The 27916-nt window shown below is 51.6% G+C and overlaps 1 protein-coding gene across 4 annotated transcripts in view; it reads right to left on the reverse strand.

Moving 5' to 3' along the window:
- LOC141191440 (oocyte zinc finger protein XlCOF7.1-like) overlaps positions 1 to 27916 on the reverse strand; it is a 159761-nt gene that overhangs the window by 50490 nt on the left and 81355 nt on the right. The window contains exon 1 of one of the 4 annotated variants that reach the window (XM_073661334.1): positions 493 to 563. The exons of the other annotated variants lie outside the window; for them this stretch is intronic. Coding sequence (XP_073517435.1) covers positions 493 to 508 — 16 coding nt within the window. The 5' untranslated portion in view covers positions 509 to 563. Of the gene's footprint in view, positions 1 to 492; positions 564 to 27916 lie in introns of those variants that run through there. 4 annotated transcript variants of the gene reach the window in all.

The raw sequence follows: 27916 nt of genomic DNA on the forward strand, positions 1-27916 counted from the left end.
GAAAACGCGTGATAAACGCGCGATAAACGCGTGCGGAATTCCGCATGCGTTTTTCCGGGAGAGGACTTGCAGAAATGAAGCAGAAATTTTCTGCTTCATAAATGCAACGTGGGCACATAGCCTAAGGCTGAGTTCACACGATGCGTATTTCATGCGTTTCCGTGGCGTTTTTGCAGTTGCGTAAACGCCGCGGAAACGCATGAAAAACGCATGGTAGAAGGGAAGCAATGTTCCCCAATTGAAATCCGCATGTGCTGTGCCCATGATGCGGATTTTTCCGCAGCGTAAACGCTGCGGTCAAAAATCCGCAGCATGTCAATTAATTTTGCGGAAACGCGGCGTTTTCGCCGCCATTGACTTTAGAACGCGCCAATTCCGCAAGACTGCATCTGTACTTGCGTAATTGGTGCGTTCTAATGTGCGGATGGTACCCGAGTGTGGAGGAGAGGAGAGTCTCATCCACACCCAGGTACCATTCAAAACAAGAATTACCCGCCGTCAGTCTCATCTGAGGTAAAGGTAGCCTCTAGATCGCAGTTGATTTCTGGAGGGGGAGGAGTGATTTGATTCTATCATGACGTCACCGGAAAAGGCGGGGTCTTATCAGTCCAGTGGACACTATTCCATCGTGCAGTTGCAGCATTGCGCACACTATGCCGGGAGAGGAGGACTGGTGATGAGGAGCTCGTGTTCAGCGTTGTGCTGTGAGGACTGAGGTGGGGGGTACTGACCATGTGAATAAATGCTGTGCTGGCATAAAGGGGGGTGCGTGGCTGGTGTGAGGGGCATGGGGTATGTAGAGGGGCATCCGTGTGGCTGGTGTGAGGGGGCATGGAGTATGTAGAGGGGCATCCAGGGGGCTGCTTGGCTGGTGTGAGGGGGCATGGGGTATGTAGAGGGTCATCCAGGGGGCTGCGTGGCTGGTGTGAGGAGGCGTGGGGTATGTAGAGGGGCATCCAGGGGGCTGCGTGGCTGGTGTGAGGAGGCGTGGGGTATGTAGAGGGGCATCCAGGGGGCTGCGTGGCTGGTGTGAGGAGGCGTGGGGTATGTAGAGGGTCATCCAGGGGGCTGCGTGGCTGGTGTGAGGGGGCGTGGGGTATGTAGAGGGACATCCAGGGGGCTGCGTGGCTGGTGTGAGGGGGCGTGGGGTATGTAGAGGGGCATCCAGGGGGCTGCGTGGCTGGTGTGAGGGGGCGTGGGGTATGTAGAGGGGCATCCAGGTGGCTGGTGTGAGGGGGCGTGGGGTGTGTGGAGGGGCATCCAGGGGGCTGCGTGGCTGGTGTGAGGGGGCGTGGGGTGTGTGGAGGGGCATCCAGGGGGCTGCGTGGCTGGTGTGAGGGGGCGTGGGGTGTGTGGAGGGGCATCCAGGGGGCTGTGTGGCTGGTGTGAGGGGGCGTGGGGTGTGTGGAGGGGCATCCAGGGGGCTGAGTGGCTGGTGTGAGGGGGCGTGGGGTGTGTGGAGGGGCATCCAGGGGGCTGAGTGGCTGGTGTGAGGGGGCGTGGGGTGTGTGGAGGGGCATCCAGGGGGCTGCGTGGCTGGTGTGAGGGGGCGTGGGGTGTGTGGAGGGGCATCCAGGGGGCTGCGTGGCTGGTGTGAGGGGGCGTGGGGTGTGTGGAGGGGCATCCAGGGGGCTGCGTGGCTGGTGTGAGGGGGCGTGGGGTGTGTGGAGGGGCATCCAGGGGGCTGCGTGGCTGGTGTGAGGGGGCGTGGGGTGTGTGGAGGGGCATCCAGGGGGCTGCGTGGCTGGTGTGAGGGGGCGTGGGGTGTGTGGAGGGGCATCCAGGGGGCTGCGTGGCTGGTGTGAGGGGGCGTGGGGTGTGTGGAGGGGCATCCAGGGGGCTGCGTGGCTGGTGTGAGGGGGCGTGGGGTGTGTGGAGGGGCATCCAGGGGGCTGCGTGGCTGGTGTGAGGGGGCGTGGGGTGTGTGGAGGGGCATCCAGGGGGCTGCGTGGCTGGTGTGAGGGGGCGTGGGGTGTGTGGAGGGGCATCCAGGGGGCTGCGTGGCTGGTGTGAGGGGGCGTGGGGTGTGTGGAGGGGCATCCAGGGGGCTGCGTGGCTGGTGTGAGGGGGCGTGGGGTGTGTGGAGGGGCATCCAGGGGGCTGCGTGGCTGGTGTGAGGGGGCGTGGGGTGTGTGGAGGGGCATCCAGGGGGCTGCGTGGCTGGTGTGAGGGGGCGTGGGGTGTGTGGAGGGGCATCCAGGGGGCTGCGTGGCTGGTGTGAGGGGGTGTGGAGGGGCATCCAGGGGGCTGCGTGGCTGGTGTGAGGGGGCGTGGAGGGGCATCCAGGGGGCTGCGTGGCTGGTGTGAGGGGGCGTGGGGTGTGTGGAGGGGCATCCAGGGGGCTGCGTGGCTGGTGTGAGGGGGCGTGGAGGGGCATCCAGGGGGCTGCGTGGCTGGTGTGAGGGGGCGTGGGGTGTGTGGAGGGGCATCCAGGGGGCTGCGTGGCTGGTGTGAGGGGGCGTGGGGTGTGTGGAGGGGCATCCAGGGGGCTGCGTGGCTGGTGTGAGGGGGCGTGGGGTGTGTGGAGGGGCATCCAGGGGGCTGCGTGGCTGGTGTGAGGGGGCGTGGGGTGTGTGGAGGGGCATCCAGGGGGCTGCGTGGCTGGTGCGAGGGGGCGTGGGGTGTGTGGAGGGGCATCCAGGGGGCTGCGTGGCTGGTGTGAGGGGGCGTGGGGTGTGTGGAGGGGCATCCAGGGGGCTGCGTGGCTGGTGTGAGGGGGCGTGGGGTGTGTGGAGGGGCATCCAGGGGGCTGCGTGGCTGGTGTGAGGGGGCGTGGGGTGTGTGGAGGGGCATCCAGGGGGCTGCGTGGCTGGTGTGAGGGGGCGTGGGGTGTGTGGAGGGGCATCCAGGGGGCTGCGTGGCTGGTGTGAGGGGGCGTGGGGTGTGTGGAGGGGCATCCAGGGGGCTGCGTGGCTGGTGTGAGGGGGCGTGGGGTGTGTGGAGGGGCATCCAGGGGGCTGCGTGGCTGGTGTGAGGGGGCGTGGGGTGTGTGGAGGGGCATCCAGGGGGCTGCGTGGCTGGTGTGAGGGGGCGTGGGGTGTGTGGAGGGGCATCCAGGGGGCTGCGTGGCTGGTGTGAGGGGGCGTGGGGTGTGTGGAGGGGCATCCAGGGGGCTGCGTGGCTGGTGTGAGGGGGCGTGGGGTGTGTGGAGGGGCATCCAGGGGGCTGCGTGGCTGGTGTGAGGGGGCGTGGGGTGTGTGGAGGGGCATCCAGGGGGCGTGGGGTGTGTGGAGGGGCATCCAGGGGGCTGCGTGGCTGGTGTGAGGGGGCGTGGGGTGTGTGGAGGGGCATCCAGGGGGCTGCGTGGCTGGTGTGAGGGGGCGTGGGGCGTGTGGAGGGGCATCCAGGGGGCTGCGTGGCTGCTGTGAGGGGGCGTGGGGCGTGTGGAGGGGCATCCAGGGGGCTGCGTGGCTGGTGTGAGGGGGCGTGGGGCGTGTGGAGGGGCATCCAGGGGGCTGCGTGGCTGGTGTGAGGGGGCGTGGGGCGTGTGGAGGGGCATCCAGGGGGCTGCGTGGCTGGTGTGAGGGGGCGTGGGGAGGGGCATCCAGGGGGCTGCGTGGCTGGTGTGAGGGGGCGTGGGGAGGGGCATCCAGGGGGCTGCGTGGCTGGTGTGAGGGGGCGTGGGGAGGGGCATCCAGGGGGCTGCGTGGCTGGTGTGAGGGGGCGTGGGGAGGGGCATCCAGGGGGCTGCGTGGCTGGTGTGAGGGGGCGTGGGGAGGGGCATCCAGGGGGCTGCGTGGCTGGTGTGAGGGGGCGTGGGGAGGGGCATCCAGGGGGCTGCGTGGCTGGTGTGAGGGGGCGTGGGGTGTGTGGAGGGGCATCCAGGGGGCTGCGTGGCTGGTGTGAGGGGGCGTGGGGTGTGTGGAGGGGCATCCAGGGGGCTGCGTGGCTGGTGTGAGGGGGGCGTGGGGTGTGTGGAGGGGCATCCAGGGGGCTGCGTGGCTGGTGTGAGGGGGCGTGGGGTGTGTGGAGGGGCATCCAGGGGGCTGCGTGGCTGGTGTGAGGGGGCGTGGGGTGTGTGGAGGGGCATCCAGGGGGCTGCGTGGCTGGTGTGAGGGGGCGTGGGGTGTGTGGAGGGGCATCCAGGGGGCTGCGTGGCTGGTGTGAGGGGGCGTGGGGTGTGTGGAGGGGCATCCAGGGGGCTGCGTGGCTGGGGTGAGGGGGCGTGGGGTGTGTGGAGGGGCATCCAGGGGGCTGCGTGGCTGGGGTGAGGGGGTGTGTGGAGGGGCATCCAGGGAGCTGCGTGGCTGGGGTGAGGGGGCGTGGGGTGTGTGGAGGGGCATCCAGGGGGCTGCGTGGCTGGGGCGAGGGGGCGTGGGGTGTGTGGAGGGGCATGTAGAGGGGCTGCGTGGCTGGGGTGAGGGGCCATGGGGTATGTAGAGGGGCATCCAGGGGGCTGTGTGGCTGGTGTGATGGGCTTGCGGTTTGTAGAGAGGCATCCAGGGGGCTGGTGTGAGGGGGCATGGGCTATGAGGACGGTGGCCGACACAACCTCCTTATAGACGATAGCACGCAATTTTAAATTCTGTCAAGGGAGAAATCCTAAAACATTCATGGTATGTGGTATCGATGTCATCCATAGTGGCATTAGGGGTGGAAATGTAAAAAAAACTTCTGGCTCAAATGGAAAACCGAATAGATAGTGGAACTGGGAACAATGACGCCAAATGGCCTTAATGAGGCCCTGAGCGTCATCCCATTTCTTTAATATAATCTTTGTGGTATTTTTAATCAATTGTATGTGTTGATTTGAATTTGTTTTCTTTGTCATTTGTAACTTTCTCCCTCCATAGTCTATATGCACCATCTATATGGATCACCTACATATGGTTAATCAATATGAGGATACTACGAGCAACAATTAAATTGGACCAAGAAAATAGATTTTCGTACTGACAGAATTGTGTTGCAATTATAGGAAAATGATACTGCTTTCTCTAACACATTTTTGCATTATTAAGTAGTTGCGTTACTATACTTGTCTAAATGTGTGGTTCTCTTTGGCGAGCGCGTGGGTGCTGTGCCTCCCTTTGTCTCTGCGTCATGCACGGCATCTGCATGGTGTCTGCGCATGTTGGGGGGCCATGGCAACGTGTCCTGGTTCCCTGTCATGCGTGGTGCACCATGATGACCGTGCGTGACGCATGTGGTTGGGGCGGTTCAGCGCGCATGTGCTGATGATCCAGGAGATGATTGGTCCGTTCAGGTCACTTGACCGCAGGCCCTAAAGTATATTTAAACAGACATGGATGCAAAACGCGTTGGGGTTCTTGTTTATTCTGGGTGCTGACACCTCATCTAATATGGGTAAGAGTGCAATATAATTCTTTAGCAATTTTTCATAGGGCACTATAGGCCATATGGCACGTGGTACATTTCCATAGTGATGAAATATGCCATAATTTTGTACCAGTGCGTAAATGACTTGAATACGAGCACTTCTTGCACTTTGTCCCAATAGATATTTAACCCCTTTCCGACCAGGTCAGTAATAGTATGCACCTGGTCGGAAAGGCCGGTTCAGCGGGGGCTCCGACGCTGAGCCCGCACTGAACCGGGCACATCTCAGCTGATTCTTACAGCTGACATGTGCCCGCAACAGCCGCGGGTGGTATCTGACAGCGGCATTCAACTCGCGCTTCCGGGAAGCGCGTCCTAAGCCCCGCCCATCGGTGACCCCGTCAAGTGATCGCGGGTCATCAATGGGTGGACATGACAACCCAGTGTCTGCAGCAGACACCTGTGGTTGTCATGTCTCAATTGCTATGAGCTCCACTTAGTGGTCGGCGCTCATACAAGCGATCTGCTCAGCGCTTGTATGCAGTAGAAGCAATCAAACAACTGCAGCTTCTAGTCTCCTATGGAGACTATTGAAGCAAGCAGTAAGTGTAAAAAAAAAAAAAAATGTTTTTAAAAATATTAAAAAAATATAAGTTTAAATCACCCCCCTTTCGCCCCATTCAAAATAAAATAATTTTTAAAAAAACCACACATTTGGTATCGCCGCGTTCAGAATCGCCCGATCTATCAATATAAAAAAATTATTAATCCGATCGGTAAACGACGTAACGAGAAAAAAATTCTAGACCCCAGAATTACGTTTTTTGGTCGCTGCAACATTGCAATAAAATGCAATAACGGGCGATCAAAACATCGGATCTACCCCAAAATAGTATCAATAAAAACGTCAGCCCGGCGCACAAAAAATAAGCCCTCACCCGGCCCCAGATCCCGAAAAATGGAGACGCTACGGGTCTTGGAAAATGGCGTCTTTTTTTTTTTAGCAAACTGGATTTTTTTTCACCACTTAAATAAAAAAGAACCTATACATGTTTGGTGTCTACAAACTCGTAATGACCTGGAGAATAACGGCAGGTCAATTTTAGCATTCAGTGAACGTGGTAAAAAAAAAGGACCCTAAAAACTGTGGAATTGCATTTTTTTGCAATTTTACCTCACTTGGAGTTTTTTTCCCCATTTTCCAGCACACAATATGGTAAAACCAGTGATGGCGTTTAAAAGTACAACTCGTCCCGCAAAAAATAAGCCCTCACATGGCCATATTGAACGAAAAATAAAAAAGTTCTGGCTCTGGGAAGAAGGGGAGCAAAAAATGAAAAAGCAAAAAAACAGACCCACGGTCGTTAAGGGGTTAACATCTATTATGTTGTGTATGTGTCACCCCGTTTGGTTGTCTGTGTGTCGTCCTTTTTAATCATGTATGTCTTTTCTGTATATTGTTTACAATAAAGTTTTTTTGATTCTTTGCCATATACTCTGTATTTGGTTGTCTTTGCTATATAACAGCAGAAACCAGTCCGGGGGCGCCTCCCGCCAGGGAAAATATAGAAATAGTCCTTGGATGAGTTCAATGGATCCAGCCGATGGGGGACATAACACAATCCCACGTGGTAGCTTCTATCAATCCACACACACCACGAAGATCTGGCCGCAGCCTGAGACCCTCCAGCATCGGGGGGGGGGGGGGGGGGGGGGGGGGGCACCACGCAACTGACTGGGCCAAACATGAGTCTATTGTTCTGTCTACTGGGATCAGCCCTTAGATGGGGGGAAGGGTTCACACCCTCTAGATGCAACAAGAGATGTTGACCTAGGCCGGATTACATTACAGTCCATGAACACAGGCCGGGGGAGGGACACGCTGTTAGGCTGTGTGCCCACGATGCGTTGAAGCGTTTCCGCAGCGGCAGAAACGCTTAAAAAACGCTTGGTAGAAGGCCTGCCATGTTCCCCAATGATAATACGTGCTGTGCACATGCTGCAGAAATTTCCGTGGCGGATTATCATTGCGGAAAAATCCGCAGCATGTCCATTAATTTTGCGGACACGCAGCGTAATTGCCGCCATTGACTTGCATTGAAACGCATATTATCCGTGTCAGCACATTTGCACACACAGATATTATGCGTTTCTATGTGCGGATGGTACCCGGGTGTGGAGGACAGGAGACTCTCCTCCAGATACGGGTACCATAGAAACTGTGAAAAAAAAGAATAAAAAAATATATATTTACCTTCTGATGGCCCGCGGTGTCCTTGTCTTCACTTGCCGGTAGCGCGCTGTGGACTGAAGGACCTGCGCTGACGTCAGTCATGTGACGGCAGGTCCTTCAGTGCACCGCGAGCTGCCGGCAGCCAGGACGGAGCGAAGAAATACTACGGGGGCCATCGGGAGGCAAGTATAGATTTATTTTTAACCATTCTCTCGGGTCACACTATATAAATCCATGCCAGTTGCATGGATTTATATAGTGTGACCAAGTTGACAAGCACTTTCCAATTGATGCTAAAATTGCTTGGAAATCGCTTGTCAACCCGCATGTGGAAATGCATGGGAAGAACGCTTCACATCCGCATGTCCCTGGCAGGAAAAACGCATGTGCAATCCGCATGTACAATCCGCGTGTACAATCAGCATGCGTTTTTTCTGCCAGGGAGATGCAGAAACGCTCAGGAAAAATCCAGAGCATTTCTGCTTGGTGGACACATAGCCTTATACCCCTTACACTAAAGCAGGTTACATTACATAGAGTACATGAACACAGGCTGGGGAGGGACACACTGTTAGTCATATTGGATAAAAGATAAGTTGCTGAGGTTAGGACCACCAGGGACCCCAATGTTACTTAGGAAAGACTATGTCCATGTTTAATAAAATAATTTTCACGTATGCTTAGCACAGGTCTGTCCGTCCGTCCGTCCATTCATGGATTCTGTATGGGACTTATAAAAATAGGCCATCACAGCACTTGGCTATGTCATTTATGTACATAAATGCATACAAAATATTAACTACTTGAGCTAAATTGCTGCATTGTCACCTTAAAAGAACTCTGCACCTGATTAATGTCTTGATGAGAGGGCGGGGGTGAAGGACGCAGCTCCTGATTCAGTAAGAGACATATTGATCAGAAGCGTCTGATGGCTGGACAGCGCCTCCATGCTATGCCACTTACTGGAGTAGGATTTGTAGTGACCACCACTGCTAATGATGGAGTTGCCAAACAGCAGTCATCACAACCCTGCCCACTTATCGATAAAAATGCCATTAGAAAGCAAAAAGTTGCAACTTTTTTTACATAGCCTTCAGTTGCATCCAAATTATACCATTGAGCATTTTATAACAGAATTCTGGAGTAAACACTATGATGAATAGGGTCCTAGGGGTTTTGTTCTGTTTAAGCTGAGTTGATGCAGGTCTGTGCTATGACGTCAATTCAAGTAAAGAAACCCTTTTATCTACAGGTGCATCTCACTAAATTAGAATATCATCAAAAAGTTAATTTATTTCAGTTCTTCAATACAAAAAGTGAAACTCCTATATTATATACAGTCATTACAAACAGTGATCTATCTCAAGTGTTTATTTCTGTTAATGTTGATGATTATGGCTTACAGCCAATGAAAACACAAAAGTCATTATCTCAGTAAATTAGAATACTTTATAACAACAGCTTGAAAAATGTTTTTAAAATCCGAAATGTTGGCCTACAGAAATGTATGTTCAGTGAATGCTCTCAGTACTTGTTCGGGCTCCTTGAGCATCAGTTACTGCATCAATGTGGCATGGCATGGGGGCGATCAGCCTGTGGCACTGCTGAGATGTTATGGAAGCCCAGGTTGCTTTGATAGCAGCCTTCAGCTCGTCTGCATTGTTGGGTCTGGTGTCTCATCTTCCTGGTCCTGGTAGACGGCTGTGCTGACTTTGGTCTTGATAAAGCACAGTGGACCTACACCAGCAGATGACATGGCTCCCCAAACCATCTCTGATTGTGGAAACTTCACACTAGACCTCAAGCAGCTTGGATTGTGACCTCTCCACTCTTCCTCAAGACTCTGAGACCTTGTGGAGTGTGTCAATGACTGCCTTCTGGACATCTGTCAAGTCAGCAGTCTTCCCCATGATTGTGGAGCCTACTGAAGCAGACTAAGGGACCTTGTTAAACGCTTAGGAAGCCTTTGCAGGTGTCTGAAATCACTCAGGGTGTAAAGAGACTCTGTCATCACAGAATAACTAATCAAACCAATCGCAGCCCCTCAGTATATCATGGCACCCTGTATTTTGATTGGCAGCTGTAGCTTTATAGACTCGAGTGGGGGTCTCAAACATTTGGCCACAGGGGCTGCTTCATGCAGCCCGCAGGCACCATACACCTTGAGGATTGTGGCACGTCAGCACTTTTTCAGTGGAACATATTGCAGGCACCGTGCACAGACAAGCTCTTTGCTCAGCTATACCAATGCCAACTGTGGGTCAATCACAGGCCAGCTGCTAATGTCTGCAGGGCACCAGGATGGGAACAGTACTAGAAGATGAGGATCAGGATCCTGACATTACTGCAAAGAGACATTACTACAAAAAGGGGGCCAGGAAGGGACACATTACTATGAGATAGGGAGCCGAATGGTGAGATTGCTACAAGAAGGGGACCAGGTTGGAGGATATTTCTACAAGATGGCCATGATGGGGGACAATAAAACAAGATGAGAACCATGATGGGGGACATAAGCACAAGCTAGGGACCATGATGGGGACATTACTACAAGATGTTGGCCAAAATTACTATATGGCGCTAAGAGTAAGATCGTATTACAAAAAGGGGCTAAAATGTAAAAGAAAACAAAAAAAATTCTAAATATTGGCTTACATTTGTTAGTGCCAATAAAAATGCTTTTTTATAAATAAACTAAAAGCCAAAAATGTGCACACTTGTTATCGGTCATCTGTAATGACCCAAGCTATAAAATTATTATACCCCATAACAGAAAATAAATAAATCTGCAAAAAATATTATAAACAAGTGATCAGAAGGTGTATACAATCCGTGGCAAAAATTATGGAATCACAGGGCTCGGAGGATGTTCATTCAGTTGTTTAAAGGTGAAAAAAAGACATGGCACAAAACTAAAGTCATTTTAAATGGCAACTTTGGGCTTTAAGAAACACTAAAAGAAATCAAGATTAAAAATGTGGTACTCAGTAAGGGTATTTTTTTTCAGACCAAGCAGAGGTAAAAACATTATGGAATCACTCAATTCTGAGGAAAAAATTATGGAATCATAAAAAACAAACACAAAAGAACACTCCAATACATCACTAGTATTTTGTTGCACCACCTCTGGCTTTAATAACAGCTTGCAGTCTCTGAGGCATGGACTTAATGAGTGACAAACAGTACTCGTCATCAATCTTTCTCCAACTTTCTCTGATTGCTGTTGCCAGATCAGCTTTGCAGGTTGGAGCCTTGCCATGGACCATTTTCTTCAACTTACACCAAAGATTTTCAATTCGATTGAGATCCGGACTATTTGCAGGCCATGACATTAACCTTATGTGTCTTCTTTCAAGGAATGTTTTCACAGTTTTTGCTCTATGGCAGGATGCATTATCATCTTGAAAAATGTCATCATCCCCAAACATCCTTTCAATTGATGGGATAAGAAAACTGTCCAAAATATCAATGTAAACTTGGGCATTTAATGAAGATGTAATGACAGCCATCTCCCCAGTGCCTTTACCTGACATGCAACCCCATATCATCAATGACTGTGGAAATTTGCATGTTCTCTTCATGCAGTCATCTTTGTAAATCTCATTGGAACGGCACCAAATAAAAGTTCCAGCATAATCAACTTGCCCAATGCAGATTCGCGATTCATCACTGAATATGACTTTCATCCAGTCATCCACAGTCCACGATTGCTTTTCCTTAGCCCATTGTAACCTTGTTTTTTTCTATTTAGGTGTTAATAATGGCTTATGTTTAGCTTTTCTGTATGTAAATCCCATTTCCTTTAGGCGGTTTCTTACAGTTCGGTCACAGACATTGACTTCAGTTTCCTCCCATTCGTTCCTCATTTGTTTTGTTGTGCATTTTTTGGAGACATATTGCTTTAAGTTTCCAGTCTTGACGCTTTGATGTCTTCCTTGGCCTACCAGCATGTTTGCCTTTAACAACCTTCCCATGTTGTTAGTATTTGGTCCAGATTTTAGACACAGCTGACTGTGAACAACCAACATCTTTTTTGCAACATTGCGTGATGATTTACCTTCTTTTAAGAGTTTGATAATCCTCTCCTTTGTTTCAATTTACATCTCTCGTGTTGGAGCCATGATTCATGTCAGTCCACTTGGTGCAACAGCTCTCCAAGGTGTGATCACGCCTTTTTAGATGCAGACTAACGAGCAGATCTAATTTGATGCAGGTGTTAGTTTTGGAAATGAAAATTTACAGGGTGATTCCATAATTTTTTCCTCAGAATTGAGTGATTCCATAATTTTTTCCATCTGCTTGGTCTGAAAAAAATTACCCTTACTGAGTACTACATTTTTAATCTTGATTTCTTTTTGCGTTTCTTAAAGCCATAAAGTTGCTATTTGAAATTACTTTAGTTTTGTGCCATGTCTGTGATCTGCTTTTTTTCAACAACATTAAACAACTGAATGAACATCCTCCGTGCCCGGTGATGCCATCATTTTTGCGAGGGGTTGTAGAAAAGAAATATGGTGTCCCTGAAAATGTCACTTTGTCTTGCTAAGAATGAAGCACAATCCCCCTCACCCCACTCAAATTATTTATTTTTCTAGGTGCGGATGATTATACCCCATCAAGTCTCATCTAAAAATCCACTCCGATATAGACGGCTCACTAGTGAATTAGCTAGAATGCAGTTGTTAAAATGAGGTCCTCTAAAAAGCCACTCCGATCCAATGTGGTAAATTATGAGGACTCTCTCAGCTGCGCTCTGTTACGTTTCTCCCCGCGAGGCTCCGGCTACTATTCGAAAAACTCGATTCCAGTCACCTCAGCACCAAACTATACAGAGTGGAGGCTACAGGGAGATCCTCAAAAAATCCACTCCGATCTAGACTGCTCAATGGTGAATCAGCTAGAATGGAGTTGCTAAAATGAGATCCTCAAAAAATCCACTCCAATCCATCATTGTAAATTATCAGGATGCTGTCGCTGCGCTCTGTTACGTTTCTCCCCGCGAGGCTCCGCCCACTCTCAAAACACTCAATTCCAGTCACCTCAGCACCAAACTGTACAGATTGGAGGATACAGGGAGATGCTCAAAAATCCACTCCGGTCTAGACTGCTCACTAATGAATCTACTAGAATGGAGTTGCTAAAATGAGGTTCTCAAAAAATCCACTCCGATCCAATGTTGTAAACTACGAGGACTCTGTCGCTGCACTCTGTTACATTTATCCGCTTGAGGCTCCGCCCACTCTTCGAAAAACTCGATTCTAGTCACCTCAGCACCAAACTGTACAGAATAGAGGCCAGTCTAGACAGTTTATTAGTAAATCAGCTCCAATGGAGTTGCTAAAATGAGGACCTCAAAAAATCCACTCCAATCCTATGTTGTAAATTATGAGGACTGTCGGCTGCACTCTGTTATGTTTTTCCCCGTGAGTCTACACCTATTCTTTGAAAAACTCAATTCCAGTCACCTCAGAACCAAACTGTACAGAATGGAAGCTACAGGGAGATTCTCGAAAAATCCACTCCGATCTAGACGGCTCACTAGTGAATCAGCTACAATCCAGTTGCTAAAATGAGGTCCTCAAAAAATCCACTCCGATCCAATGTTGTAAATTATGAGGAGTCTGTTGCTGAGCTCTGTTACGCTTCTCCCCGCAAGGTTCCACTCTCTTTAAAAAAAAAATTGATTTCAGTCACCTCAGCACCAAAGTGTATAGAATGGAGGCTACAGGGAGTTCATCTAAAAATCCACTCCGATCCAATGTTGTAAATTATGAGGACTCTCTCGGCTGCGCTCTGTTACGTTTCTCCCCGCGAGGCTCCGCCCACTCTCTGAAAAACTCGATTCCAGTCTCCTCAGCACGAAACTGTACACAATGGAGTTGCTAAAAGAGGTCCACAAAAAATCCACTCCGATCTAGACGGCTCAATGGTGAATCAGCTAGAATAGAGTTGCTAAAATGAGGTCCTCCAAAAATACACTCCAATCCATTATTGTAAATTATGAGGACTCTGTTTCTGCGCTGTTACGTTTATCCCTGCGAGGCTCTGCCCACTCTCTAAAGACTCAATTCCAGTCACCTCAGCACCAAGCTGTACAGAGTGGACGCTACAGGAAGATCCTCAAAATATCCACTCCAATCTAGACGGCTCACTAGTGAATCAGCTAGAATGGAGTTGATTGTTTGAGGACCACAAATAATCAACTCCAAACTAGATGCAACCCTGAGGTAAACGCTAGAATGTATGGGCTCCTTCCAGGTACGACGTCATTTCCGGGGGCATGTCCTGACTGTGTATTATGGGCGTGCTCTAGTTTAGCACCATACGCCATAGTCTCATGCAGAGAGTGACAGGGCTGCAGGTGAAGCTGCAGGAGGAGGTCACTGCTGCAGGTTTTGTGGGGATGCTGCGGTCTGGTTGGGGATGCAGCGAGGTTTCTGGGGGCATGCTGCGGGCTGGTTGTGGCTCTGGAGGGATGCTGCGGGCTCTGGGGGCATGCTGTGGGTTTGTGGTGGGTCTGGGGGGATGCTGCGGGCTCTGTGGTGTCTCTGCGGGGATGCTGCGGGCTCTGTGGTGGCTCTGGGGGGATGCTGCGGGCTCTGTGGTGGCTCTGGGGAGATGCTGCGGGCTCTGGTGGTGGCTCTGAGGGAATGCTGCTGTCTCTGTGGTGGCTCTGGAGGGATGCTGCGGGTTTGTGGTGGCTCTGGAGGGATGCTGCGGGCTCTGGAGGGATGCTGCAGGCTCTGTGGTGGCTCTGTGGGGATGCTGCGGGCTCTGTGGTGGCTCCGTGGGGATGCTGCAGGCTCTGTGGTGGCTCTGGGGGGATGCTGTGGGCTCTGTGGTCACTCTCTGGGGATGTTGCGGGCTCTGTGTTGGCTCTGTGAGGATGCTGCGGGCTCTGTGGTGGCTCTGGGGGGATGCTGCGGGCTCTGTGGTGATGCTGTGGGCTCTGTGGGGATGCTGCAGGTTTGTTGGGGCTCTGGGGGGATGATGCACACTTGTGGGGGGCGAATGATGCACTCTTGTGGGATGGGGCGGATGATGCACGCTTGTGTGGCGGGGCGGATGATACATGCTTGTGGGGGAGGAGCGGATGATGCACGCTTGTGGGGGAGGGGTGGATGATGCACGCTTGTGGGGGAGGGGGCGGATGATGCACGCTTGTGGGGGAGGGGGCGGATGATGCACGCTTGTGGGGGAGGGGGCGGATGATGCACGCTTGTGGGGGAGGGGGCGGATGATGCACGCTTGTGGGGGAGGGGGCGGATGATGCACGCTTGTGGGGAGGGGGCGGATGATGCACGCTTGTGGGGGAGGGGGCGGATGATGCACGCTTGTGGGGGGGCGTTCCAGGAGACGGCCCCCTACAAACATTATCCCTCCCCCAGAGGCCCCATAAGGAGAGTGTGTTCCCCTCCTCTCTGCAGCCGCCTATTCAGCCCTGGCAGCCGGCAACATCACCATCCACTTCCAAAAAGTCCACCAGCCTCACCTTCCAGGGCTCCTGCCTTTTCGAAGAGCTAGATGAGATGATCTCTAATGCCATGGCCATGGGGGGTAAGAGTATTTTGCTTCCAACAACAGAGGGCCAAATGCCCTCCTCCCAAGAGACGCACAGTCCATTTTTGGTCCATTCGGAAATTTTCATTGTAGAACAGCTGCCAAAAGGACAACTCTCCGGCCCGCCAGGAAAAGAATAGACCTTCCTTTAGGCTAGCCCCCTCCTGGCATCAACAAACACAGCAGCGCCGGTCTGCCAAGCCCGGATCTAGCAGATTCTCTTCGGTATGACGCGGTGTTCCCACCTGGGATGTTTCTCAGGGTGGGCGGCCGTCTCCTTTGGTTCCGGGATGAGTGGCTCTCAGTAGTCAACAACGCTTGGGTCTGAGACTTTGTCGCCTACAGCCACAAAAAAGAATTTTCCACGCTGCCTTGTTTTCAAGACCAATTTCCCCAAAGACCCCCTTCACTTATTCCTGGGTTTTTCAAGGCTATTGATTTGCTATCCAAAGCAGGCATCATGATCTCAGTTCCAGGACACTGAGACATCAGACACCGGAGGCCGGCCGAGGGGTCGGGGCAAAGACTTTACCCACAATCCTCCCATAAATGCACTTTTATAAAATTAGAATTATTTCTATACATAATGTTAAAATGTTATTTATACTATATTTATACAATTAAACGTTTGAGATTTCTGTGATGATGGGTATTTGTTTCTTTTAAACCTGTTCTGAATGTAAATAAAACCTTTCTCTGATTAAGTTTCCACATTGTATTTTAGCCTTTCATTTTACTCATAGGGCAGGAAAAGCCCATGATGCATCGGTGTAAACCATGTAAAAGGTACTATAATAACATGGCTTAGACAGGTAACCCACTTTTGAAACAATGAAGTTCACTTGTACAAGCTGCATAGATGAAAACCTGCTTAAAGGAAACCTGTCACCTGGTTTTCCTCATATAAAGTACAACAACCACCTGTATGCCCTAGAATGCTGTATAGAAGTCCCCAAGCCGATCTGCATAACGTAAAAAATATGCAAAAAGAAAAGGGAAAGGGCGCTTGTGTAGACTCACAGGGCTATTTATATAAATTAAAAAGTGCCAGTGCACTCACCTGTGATGGTTGTGTACGTCTACACAACCAAGATTAAGCGTGTGATTAATGAGGCTCCGGATCGCCTCTCTCTGTAATACCGTCCTGTCGGTGTTTGCATCGCAACTCCGTGATCCTCGAGTGATCACACGATCCTGCCGGACCGGATACCATGTCACCGCAGGTCCTCAGTTGTTTATCCCGGTGGCTGGATAAATGCAGGTCCTCAAACATCTAAAATATGCCAGGCTGCTCCTGCCGCTTTGGCTCCGTAAGGAGATATTTCACATGTAAACAATGGTGCAGCGGTCTCAGAGAGCGCCAAAGGAATACTGGACAATTTACTAGATGATAGCCGACCTTTATTCTTCCTCCAATACCACTGCCACTTCCTCATCTATTGGAGGAAGAATAAAGGTCGGTTATCATCTATTAAATTGTCCAGTATTACTTTGGCACTCCCTGAGACCGCTGCACCATTGTTTACATAACGTAAAAAATACACCTTATATTAGACTCGCCTACAGGGTGGTCCTGTCCATTGGGTTTCTCTAGTGTTAATCCGGCGCCTCCTCTTCCTGAGATTCCCGTCCTTTCTTCAAGTCAGTGACGTGTCCTACATCATCCAGACAGTGTCTTCCACAGCGCTCCTGCGCAGGCTCTCTTCTCTCTGCACTTTCCCCGCACAGAGCAGAGAAGTGTGCCTGCGCAGGAGCGTGATGGCAGAAGCTGTGTGGCTGACGTTGGACATGTAATTCACATGAAGCAGAGAAGGAGGACCGTGTCAGATGAAGACCAGCGACATCCATAGGGCTGGACGTTACTAGATTGTGCCTCCTGTGTCTCAGACCACTGTGAGGACGGTACTAGATTGTGCCGGCCGTGCCCCAAACCACACAGGAGGACGGTACTAGATTGTGCCGGCCGTGCCCCAGACCACACGGGAGGACGGTACTAGATTGTGCCAGCCGTGCCCCAGACCACACGGGAGGACGGTATTAGATTGTGCCGGCCGTGCCCCAGACCACAGGGGAGGACGGTACTAGATTGTGCCGGCCGTGCCTCAGACCACACGGGAGGACGGTACTAGATTGTGCCGGCCGTGCCCCAGACCACACAGGAGGACGGTACTAGATTGTGCCGGCCGTGCCCCAGACCACACGGGAGGACGGTATTAGATTGTGCCGGCCGTGCCCCAGACCACACGGGAGGACGGTACTAGATTGTACCTGCCGTGCCCCAGACCACACGGGAGGACGGTACTAGATTGTGCCGGCCGTGCCCCAGACCACACGGGAGGACGGTACTAGATTGTGCCGGCCGTGCCTCAGACCACACAGGAGGACGGTACTAGATTGTGCCGGCCGTGCCCCAGACCACACGGGAGGACGGTACTAGATTGTGCCGGCCGTGCCCCAGACCACACGGGAGGACGGTACTAGATTGTGCCGGCCGTGCCCCAGACCACACGGGAGGACGGTACTAGATTGTGCCGGCCGTTCCCCAGACCACACGGGAATCTAGTACAATCTTTGGTACCTATTCCCAATATTTATGTAAAGCATAATAACTATAATACTATGTGCCACCGCCCCTGATGGCTGTTGAGATTGTTTTTATAGTATGTATCCTATTTTTGTATCATGTCCTGTTTATATGATGCATGTTTAATAAAGCATTTTTAAAGTGACAACATCACCATTGTTGTCATCCATTTTGGCTTCGGCCACTCCCCCCCCCCCATATCACATGCTGCAGATAGCAGAGCAGAAAGGCAGTTATCTATAATATAACCGGCCAAGCGTCCCTCTGTCTGAAGCCTCTATAGACTGTGCATGCGCGACGCGCAGTCTGGCTCCAGACAGAAGAACGCATCCAGCCGTTACAGGTAAGAGGAGGTGTATGGCGCCGGAGATCACGGTATGTGTAGACACTGAACGCTTGCCACGATCTCCGGCGCCATACTTACCTGACCAGGAGGAGCGTTGCCGCGGCGCCTCTCTTCTGGACGGAGACCGGGGGCAGAGTGAAGGCGTCGGAATCGGCGCATAGCGCTATCCGGCGCCATTTTACTGAAGACACATTTGCAGTGTGTCTTCAGCAAAATGGAGCCAGACAGTGCGGTGCTCCGGCGCTGCACTCCTCCCCCGACCTCCGGCAGAAGAGGACACAGCAGCGCTGGAGCACAGGGAAGAAAGGTGAGTATAAGTGTTTATTTTTTTTTGTATGTGTGCAGAGGAGTACCACATATGCCAGGATTGGGGGGTGAGGGGGACCACGCATACAAGGATTGGGGGTGAGGGGGAACACGCATGCCAGGATTGGGGGATGAGGAGGACCACGCATACCAGGATTGGGGGATGAAGGGTACCACGCATACCAGGATTGGGGGATGAGGGGTACCACGCATACCAGGATTGGGGGATGAGGGGTACCACGCATACCAGGATTGGGGGATGAGGGGTACCACGCATACCAGGATTGGGGGATGAGGGGTACCACGCATACCAGGATTGGGGGATGAGGGGTGCCACGCATACCAAGATTGGGGGATCTGGGGGGGGGGGGCCATGCATACCAGGATTCGGATGAGGGGCCATGCATACCAGGATAGGGATGAGGGGTACCATGCATACCAGAATTGGGGATGAGGGGTGCCATGCATACCAGGATAGGGATGAGGGGTACCATGCATACCAGGATGAGGGAGCCATGCATACCAGGATTGGGGATGAGGGGTGCCATGCATACCAGAATTGGGGATGAGGGGTGCCATGCATACCAGGATAGGGATGAGGGGTTCCATGCATACCAGAATAGGGATGAGGGGTGCCTTGCATACCAGGATTGGGGGTGAGGGGTGCCATGTGAACCAGGATTGAGGGTGAGGGGTGCCATGCGTACCCGGATTGGGGGTGAGGGGTGCCATGCGTACCAGGATTGGGGGTGAGGGGTGCCATGCGTACCAGGATTGGGGGTGAGGGGTGCCATGTATACCAGGATAGGGATGAGGACAGCACATAACAGGATTGGGGAGCACAAATACCAGGATGGGGGCAGCACATACCAGCATGGGAGACCATATACCAATAAAAATGCTTGCCACCCGGGCATAGAACGGGCTCAGTAGCTAGTCTATAATATAACCGGAGATGCGTGTCTCTGTCTGAAGCCTTTATAGACTGCGCAAGCGCGACACGCCTGCGCAGTCTGGCTCCAGACAGAAGAAAGCATGGAGCTGTTACAGGTAACAGGAGTGTGTATGGCGCTGGAGATCACGGTATGTGTAGGTACTGAACGCATACCACGATCGCCGGCGCCATACTTACATACTTACCTGACCGGGAGGAGCGTTGCCGCGGTGCCTCTCTTCGCCGGAAACTGGGGCAGGAGTGAGGTGTCGGAATATGCGCATAGTGCTATCCGGCGCCATTTTACTGAAGACACATTTGCAGTGTGTCTTCAGCAAAATGGCGCCGAACAGCGCGGTATGGGCACGCGTGTACTCCGGCACCGCACTCCTCCCCCGGCCTCCGGCAGAACAGGACACAGCAGCACTGGAGCACAGGGAAGAAAGGTGAGTATAAGTGTTTATTTTTTTGTATGTGTGTACAGCGTGAAAGGGATGAGGGGTGCCATACATACCAGGATTGGGGTATGAGGGGCCCCATACATACCAGGATTGGGGGTGAGGGGGCCCCATGCTTTCCAGTTTCCAGGATTGGGGGATGAGGGGCGTCATACATACCAGGATTGGGGGATGAGGGGGGCCACGCATACCAGGATTGGGGGGGTGAGGGGTGCGACGTATACCAGCAATGGGAATGAGGGGTGCCAAGCATCCCAGTATAGGATGGTGGGGACAGGATGGAGGCAGCACAAATACCAGGAGGGGGGCAGCACATACCAGCATGGGAGACCATATACCAATAAAGATGCTCGCCACCCGGGCATAGAACGGATTCAGTAGCTAGTTTATACGGGGCTGTTCACTGTATCCAGGACAATTGGAACTAGAGCTGAGAGGATCAATTCATGGGACGCTGGACAGGAGTCCACGAATCTCTTACCTATAGTGTTGCACGAGCGTGCTCGGTTTACCCTTTCACCAAGCACGCTCGGGAGCCGCCCGAGTATTTTCGGTGTGCTCGGTATCTATGCTCGAGCCGCTGGGGCTGTTAGACGGCTGTGACACATGCAGGGATTGCCTAGCAAACATGCAATCCCTGCATGTGTCACAGCTATCTAACAGTCGCGACACATACAGCCGCGGCGGCTCGAGCATAGATGCTGAAAGTACTCAGGCAGCACCCGAGCGTGCTCTGTGAAAGGGTTAAGAGAACACGCTCATGCATCACTACTAACCTTACTTCATCCGGCGTGACTTTTGATTAACCAGGGCTGGCATGATGTCAGCTGTGCATCGTGCTTATTTCAATTGGGATCTATGGATTTATTTTCTGTCCATTCAACTTTCTCATCTTTATGTAGCTTCACTATTTGACATCGGGCTTTTTTGTGTCTGCAAGGCTGTGTTCACATGTTGAATAAATATTGTATTTTTTTTGTTTTCTGCAGATGTCCGCACCAAACTACACAATAACAAACTTCTCTGATTATTGCATATTTGCTGCATTTTTTTATGCATTTCCCCCTTATTTGATGTTTTTTGGTGCAGATGTGAAGCCGCATTGTTCATTTTTTTTTATAATACAGAATAGCTTTGATTCTGCACTTAATGTAACTGCAGTCTTTTTTCTCTCTTTTTAGGCTCCACATAGAAGCCTCTAGACGTAAAAAAACATAACCGTACAGATCAGCAGCGTCTTTAGATCACAGAGCAGTTTTCATGAAATCACATCCACTTTTCTTGGCTATTTAAATGCTGCAAAATGACTGTTCCAAAAAGCAGCTGAAAAAAACACAGCATTTATGCTACATCTGAACACGGCCTAAATGTCCAAGGACAGTGGATGTGATTTAATGAAATCTACGCCTGCAGTGAGTCTAAAGACGCTGCTGAACTGTGCGGATTTCATGCATTTTTTTTATATATATATAAGCCTATGTGGAGCCTGTAACAAAAAATGCAGGTAAAAAAAAAAAAAAATTTTAAGCTCAAAAATCAAAGTTTTTCTGTGATATTAAAAATGTAGATTCACAGCTACACCAAAACACATTTTAAAGGGGAAAACTCAAAAGAAACTCAGCAAACACACAATAATAAGATTGTTATTTTGTTGTATGGTGCGGACACCTGCATAAAAAAACGCAGTCTTTATGTTGTGTGAACATGGCTTTAGTGCTACATTTTATTCAACTTTTTAATTTTTATGGCTTTAATAGAGACTAGCACACCTTTTCATTTTGTGGTATTCAGCTGTTATACAGAGCTGAGTGCAGAGCACAAAAAATTTTTTTTTAAATTTGCTAATGTGATAAGGTGGGCTACTATAGCTTGCGCTATCAGTTTTTAGGGCTGAAATTCAGTTGTATGCACAGTAAAAAAAAATATATATTTAATTTTTTTCTGTTGATAGCCAGAGTCCACCTAGTCCTTTTGTGGTGGTAAAATTCAGCTGTACGCAGAGTAAAAAAAATCTATTTTTTTCTTGTGACTAACATGATACTGCAGGCTAGATCTGAGTTTGAAATATCTTGGAGCATATATTCCATGTTATACAAGCCTCATCCACAGTAAAAAAAATACTTTCTTCTGTTCCTAACGTTATACAGCAGAAGACATCTCAGTTTGAAATAGTTTACAGCATATCTGCTATGTTATAGAGGCCTCATCCACACTAAAATACTTTCTTCTGTTACGTCATACACTGGGGGACATCTCAGGGTGTCAAGGGAGGGTGGTTCACTGCGATTGAAGGGGGGTTGGTGATACCAGACAAATTGTTAGTGAAGGTGCAAGAGGCGAGGAACAAATGGAAGAGGATGAGGTGATGGGAGCAAGCAACAGTCAGAACACGAATAGAATAATCATCCCCTCTCTGTTCATGTTTGGTGGGAGGGGACAGAGGAAACAAGCTTCAGAATTACCCAGCCACCAACACAGCATGGGCTTGAACCTCTTGGAAGAGCCCAACATATGAGTGCCTTCTTGCTGCACTATCTGCAACATGATCCCGTATAGTTATGATTCTAAATAATGCTGACTACTGGCTTGCAATTCTGTTCGATCCATGTTATAAGAGTAAGTTTTGCCACATGCTTCCCGCCCTGGAAAGGGACCCGCGAATGCTGGAGTATCGAAACACGTTTTTACACAACCTTAAGAGAGTTTTTTTCCAAGACAGTAATGAGGCACACAGAGTGCATTGTAGCTCTACACTTCCAACCTCTGGCACTTCAATTTATCAACGCAAAAATATTAGTAGCAGCAGTAGTGTAAGTGGCAGAAACAATTTTTGTGAGTCCTTTCACACATTTTTTAGGCCAGCTCGTGCACCAGCATAACAGAGTACAAGTCTGACACATGAACGACTGGAGAGGATGGTGCACTCCTGATTGAGTCTCCATCTGCTGGGTTGGCTGTAGTAGAAGAGGTGTCTGTTCCGATTACACTACTTCTAATCTACTGAAATAGATGCCACTTCGGTGAAGAGGCCCTAATTTTTTTAATGTGAACACTCCTGGTTGGGTCTCCATCTGCTGGGTTGCCTGTAGTGGAAGAGGTTTTGGTCTCTATTATAATAGTTATACTTTAGTGAAATTAATTTTTGCTGCAGATATTGATCGCCACACAGGGGTACACAAACATGTTAAACTCAAAATTGATTTTCAATAAACAACCATCAGCCACCCCATCAAACGCATCTGCTGCTTCTTCCTCCTCTTTTGTTACCGTGCCAAGTATTGTCAAGCAGGTCTCCGACCGCAGAACCTCTGGTTCTTTACCCACTCCAGTAAGGCTGAGTGAGAGCCCATCACCTGTAATGGAAGCGGACATGCCTGCTGTTTATGACCGATCTCAGAGAACGAGCACACCACAACCTTATCCATCGTAACATCTCCATCTGCATCTCTCTCACGGTCCAGCTGTTTGCCCGGTCCACCGTACTCCGCCCTCTCTCAGCACTGCAGCCAGCAAAAGATTGTTTCCTCCTACACATGACAATGCTAAGAGATTGAACTCCACCATCTCCAATCTGTTGGCCATGGAAATGGTGGCGTCAGTCCCTAATCTTTTGAAATGTGAACACTCCTGGTTGGGTCTTCATCTGCTGGATTGGCTGTAGTGGAAGAGGATTTGATTCTGAGGACCCACCTTTCTCCCCTGCTCCAGAGTCCCATAGCAGCTGCAAGGTTTGCATTATGAACTCTCCTGAAGGAGAAGCCAGGGCCCAACAGGGGAGTCTCTGGTTTTCTGGGCCCGTGCAACCCTGTCGAGAAGCATCCCTGGCCAAGGTTCCCGGACACTCTATGGCTACTTTTTTACTGTGGACTGGCTCCAGAAATCTATAAGATTGCAATCCATAAGATCCATTCACTGGCTCCCAATTGCCCAGCGTATCCAGTTCAAACTACTAACACTGACCTACAAAGCCATCCATAACCTTTCTCCTCAGGACATCTCTGAATTAATCTCCCGCTATATTCCCTTTTGTAATCTTCAGTCTAACATGCTGGAGAAACTTGTACCTACTGCCACTCAGTGTCTTCAGCTCCTTTGTGAGAAACTAATGTTTGGACAGCCTGTAACGGGTCTGGGAGGCGGAACCTCTGAGCTACTATACAAGGGGGCGGTCCTTGTAAGGGAGCGGGTGGCGACCAGGGAAGACGGGCAGGCAGTCACAGCAGGTGACCGGGACAGTCTCTGAGTGAACGGGCTGGAGGTCACGGCAAGTGACTGGGGCAGTCTCTGGATGAACGGGCAGGAGGTCACGGCAAGTGACCGGGGCAGTCTCTGGATGAATGGGCAGGAGGTCACGGCAAGTGACCGGGGCAGTCTCTGGATGAACGGGCAGGAGGTCACGGCAAGTGACCGGGGCAGTCTCTGGATGAACGGGCAGGAGGTCACGGCAAGTGACCGGGGCAGTCTCTGGATGAACGGGCAGGAGGTCACGGCAAGTGACCGGGGCAGTCTCTGGATGCACGGGCAGGAGGTCACGGCAAGTGACCGGGGCAGTCTCTGGGTAAAGGGTTGGTACGACCTGTGGCGGCTGATGGTAGACGTGAGCTCCCAGGTGAGCAGGCGAGAGTCTCTGGATAAACGGGTGGTCACAGCATGTGACGGCGGAGCCTCCAGGAAGACCAACAGACAGGCGGCAGATGAGCGCTCCCAGGTGAGCGGGCAGAAGTCACTGGACAGGCGGGTGGTCACAGCACGTGACGGCAGAGCCTCCAGGTAGGCTAGCAGACAGGCAGCAGATGAGCGCTCCCAGGTGAGCGGGCAGGAGTCACTGGACAGGCAGGTGGTCACAGCACGTGACGGCGGAGCCTCCAGGTAGGCTAGCAGGCAGGTAGCAGATGTGCGCTCCCAGGTGAGCGGGCAAGCTGGTCCATAGACAGACTGACAGGAGTTGGAAGGCAGACCGTCGGACCTCAGGCAAGCAGGCAGGTAGCTGATGTGCGCTCCCAGGTGAGCGGGCAAGCTGGTCCTTAGACAGACTGACAGGAGTTGTAAGGCAGACCGTCGGACCTCAGGCTAGCAGGCAGGTAGCAGAATATCAGGCAGGAATAAGACAGCAAGCTGGCAGGAATCTGGCAGGTAACTGGCAACGGGACCTGAGGGCTGAAGCAGAGTAGTGAACAGTGCAACAACATTGCTCGGGCACCTCCATTTTGGAGGAGGTGCCTTATATATGGTGAAGTCCTCTGGCCATTGGCCGGGGACTCCTTAGGACGGCGCGCGCGGCCCCTTTAAGAGGGAGGGAGGGAGGGAGAGCGCGCGCGCGCGCCCTAAGCACAGTGGCCGGGAAGGAGCGCGCGCTGCCAGCAGAGCGGGAGGAGGACGCCGGGCACGGAGCAGAGAGGTGAGGGGAACAGCGTCCCTGCCTAGCAGAGGGCAGGGACGCCGGCGCTACAGTACCCCCCCCTTTAGGCCCCCCCTTTTTTAGGCCAGACAGAAATTTAGCAAGGATAAGAGGGGCATGGATGTTCTCCCGGGGCTCCCACGTTCTCTCCTCAGGACCAAACCCCTTCCAATCCACTAGAAAAAAGGTCTTTCCTCTTACCCTTTTGGTGGCAAGAATGTTCTCTACCTCAAACTCGTCCTCAGCAGAAACCGGAGCAGGAGGCGTACCTGTAGACTTGGAAAAAGAGTTAAGTACCACAGGTTTGAGGAGAGATACATGGAAGGAGTTAGGGATCCGTAAGTTGGCCGGGAGTTTCAATTTATAGGCCACCGGGTTGATCTGACTGATGACCTCCAGAGGACCGATGAACAGAGGCCCTAACTTGTAAGAAGGTATCTTGAGTCGGACATATTTAGATGAGAGCCAGACTTTATCTCCAGGACGAAATTGTGGAGGATCCAGGCGTTTGTCAGCGTGTCTTTTCATCCGTTCGGACGACTGAAGGAGTGCGGATCGGGTACTCTCCCAAATGGAGGAAAATTTGCTAACGAGAGATTCCACAGCCGGGTTGTCCACAGAGGTGGAGACAGGAAAAGGAATCCGAGGATGCTGACCGAAGACTACAAAAAACGGGGATTTGGAGGAGGATTCGCTCTCGTGATTGTTATAAGAGAACTCGGCCCATGGTAGGAGATCCACCCAGTCTGAATGATGGGCATTAACGAAGTGCCGGAGGTAACTGGTCAGGTTCTGATTGATCCGCTCCACTTGACCATTGGACTGTGGGTGGTAAGCGGAAGAGAAGTCCAGGGTGACGTCTAGCAGTTTACAAGTGGCTCTCCAGAAGCGTGAGGTGAACTGTACCCCACGATCCGACACGATGTGGAGGGGCAGGCCATGAAGACGAAAGATGTGACGAATAAAGTCTTTAGCTAGCTCGGGTGCAGACGGGAGGCCTGGCAGGGGAACGAAATGAGCCATCTTGGAGAAGCGGTCAGCGACCACCCAAATGACCGTACAACCGGCAGAGACTGGGAGGTCAGTTATAAAGTCCATTGCTATATGCTGCCAGGGGGCAGCAGGTACAGAAAGCGGAAGGAGGCGACTGGCTGGCAGATGTCTCGGAACCTTGTTGCGGGCGCAGGACACACAGGCAGAAACAAAGTCTATTACGTCCTTGTGCAGGGTAATAAGCTGGAGGGTCTTTTTCTGACCGGCGTGGCCAGCCAGTTTAGACGAGTGACCCCAGTGAAGGATCTTCTCCCGATCAGGTACTGACACGAACGTCTTTCCGGGAGGGAGACGATTTAGACTCACGGGAGCCACCTGCATTACTCTGGCGGGATCGATGATGTGTTTCGGATCTTCCTCGAGATCAGACACCAGAAAGGATCGAGACAAGGCGTCCGCCTTGACGTTTTTGTCAGCCGGGCGAAAATGAAGAACAAAATCAAAGCGAGCAAAAAACAAGGACCACCGGGCTTGGCGCGGGTTAAGTCTCTGGGCATGCTGGAGGTAAGCCAAGTTCTTGTGGTCAGTGTAAATTATTACCGGGTGAAGAGCCCCCTCGAGCAGGTAACGCCACTCCTCCAATGCCAGTTTGATGGCCAATAACTCTCGGTCTCCTATGGAATAATTGCGCTCTGAGGAGGAGAAGAGTTTAGAGAAGAAGCCGCAAGTTACCATCCTCCCGGAAGATGATTTTTGAGTAAGTACCGCTCCGGCTCCAGAGGAGGAGGCGTCAACTTCCAGGAAGAACTGCTTGTTGCCGTCCGGGCGATGCAGCACCGGGGTGGAAGAGAAGGCCTGTTTTAAGGAAAGAAAGGCCTCCTCTGCTTCGGGCGGCCACTCTTTGGGATTAGTACCCTTACGGGTGAGCGCGGAAATTGGGGCAGTCCGGGAAGAGAAGTGTGGTATGAAGAGGCGGTAGTAGTTGGCGAAGCCCAGGAACCGCTGAATGGCCTTCAACCCCTCCGGTCGAGGCCATTTCTCGATGGCAGACAGTTTCTCTGGATCCATTCGTAGGCCGGTCTGAGAAATAATGTAGCCCAAAAACGGAAGCGAGGTCTGCTCAAAGAGGCACTTCTCGTATTTAGCGAAGAGGTGATTCTGCCTGAGCCTGAGCAGGACCTGACGAACGTCCCTCTGGTGAGTCTGGAGATCCGGAGAGAAGACCAAGATGTCGTCCAGGTACACCACTACGCAGGAGTAGAGAAGGTCCCGGAAGATGTCATTGACCAACTCTTGAAAGACGGCAGGAGCGTTACAGAGACCAAAGGGCATTACCAGATATTCATAGTGGCCGTCCCGGGTGTTGAATGCCGTCTTCCATTCATCCCCCTGACGGATACGAACCAGGTTGTACGCCCCACGGAGGTCCAGTTTGGTGAAGATTCTAGCCCCCCTCAGACGATCAAATAACTCCGGAATGAGCGGAAGGGGGTACTTATTCTTCACCGTGATCGGGTTAAGGCCTCTATAGTCTATACAGGGACGGAGAGAGCCGTCCTTCTTTTTGACGAAAAAGAAGCCTGCTCCCGCCGGGGAGGTAGATTTCCGGATGAATCCCCTGGCCAGATTCTCCTCAATATATTCGGACATCGACCGGGTCTCAGCAGCGGATAATGGATAAATACGCCCACGGGGAGGAGTAGTACCGGGTAACAGGTCGATAGGGCAGTCGTATGGTCTATGAGGGGGTAGTGTCTCTGCCTCCTTTTTATTAAAGACATCAGCATAAGACCAATAAGGAATCGGAAGTCCAGGTAGATTAGC

This window comes from Phyllobates terribilis, unplaced genomic scaffold, assembly GCF_046119375.1.
Source record: "Phyllobates terribilis strain yellow unplaced genomic scaffold, ASM4611937v1 Scaffold_43__1_contigs__length_10536358, whole genome shotgun sequence".
Lineage (NCBI taxonomy): Eukaryota > Metazoa > Chordata > Amphibia > Anura > Dendrobatidae > Phyllobates > Phyllobates terribilis.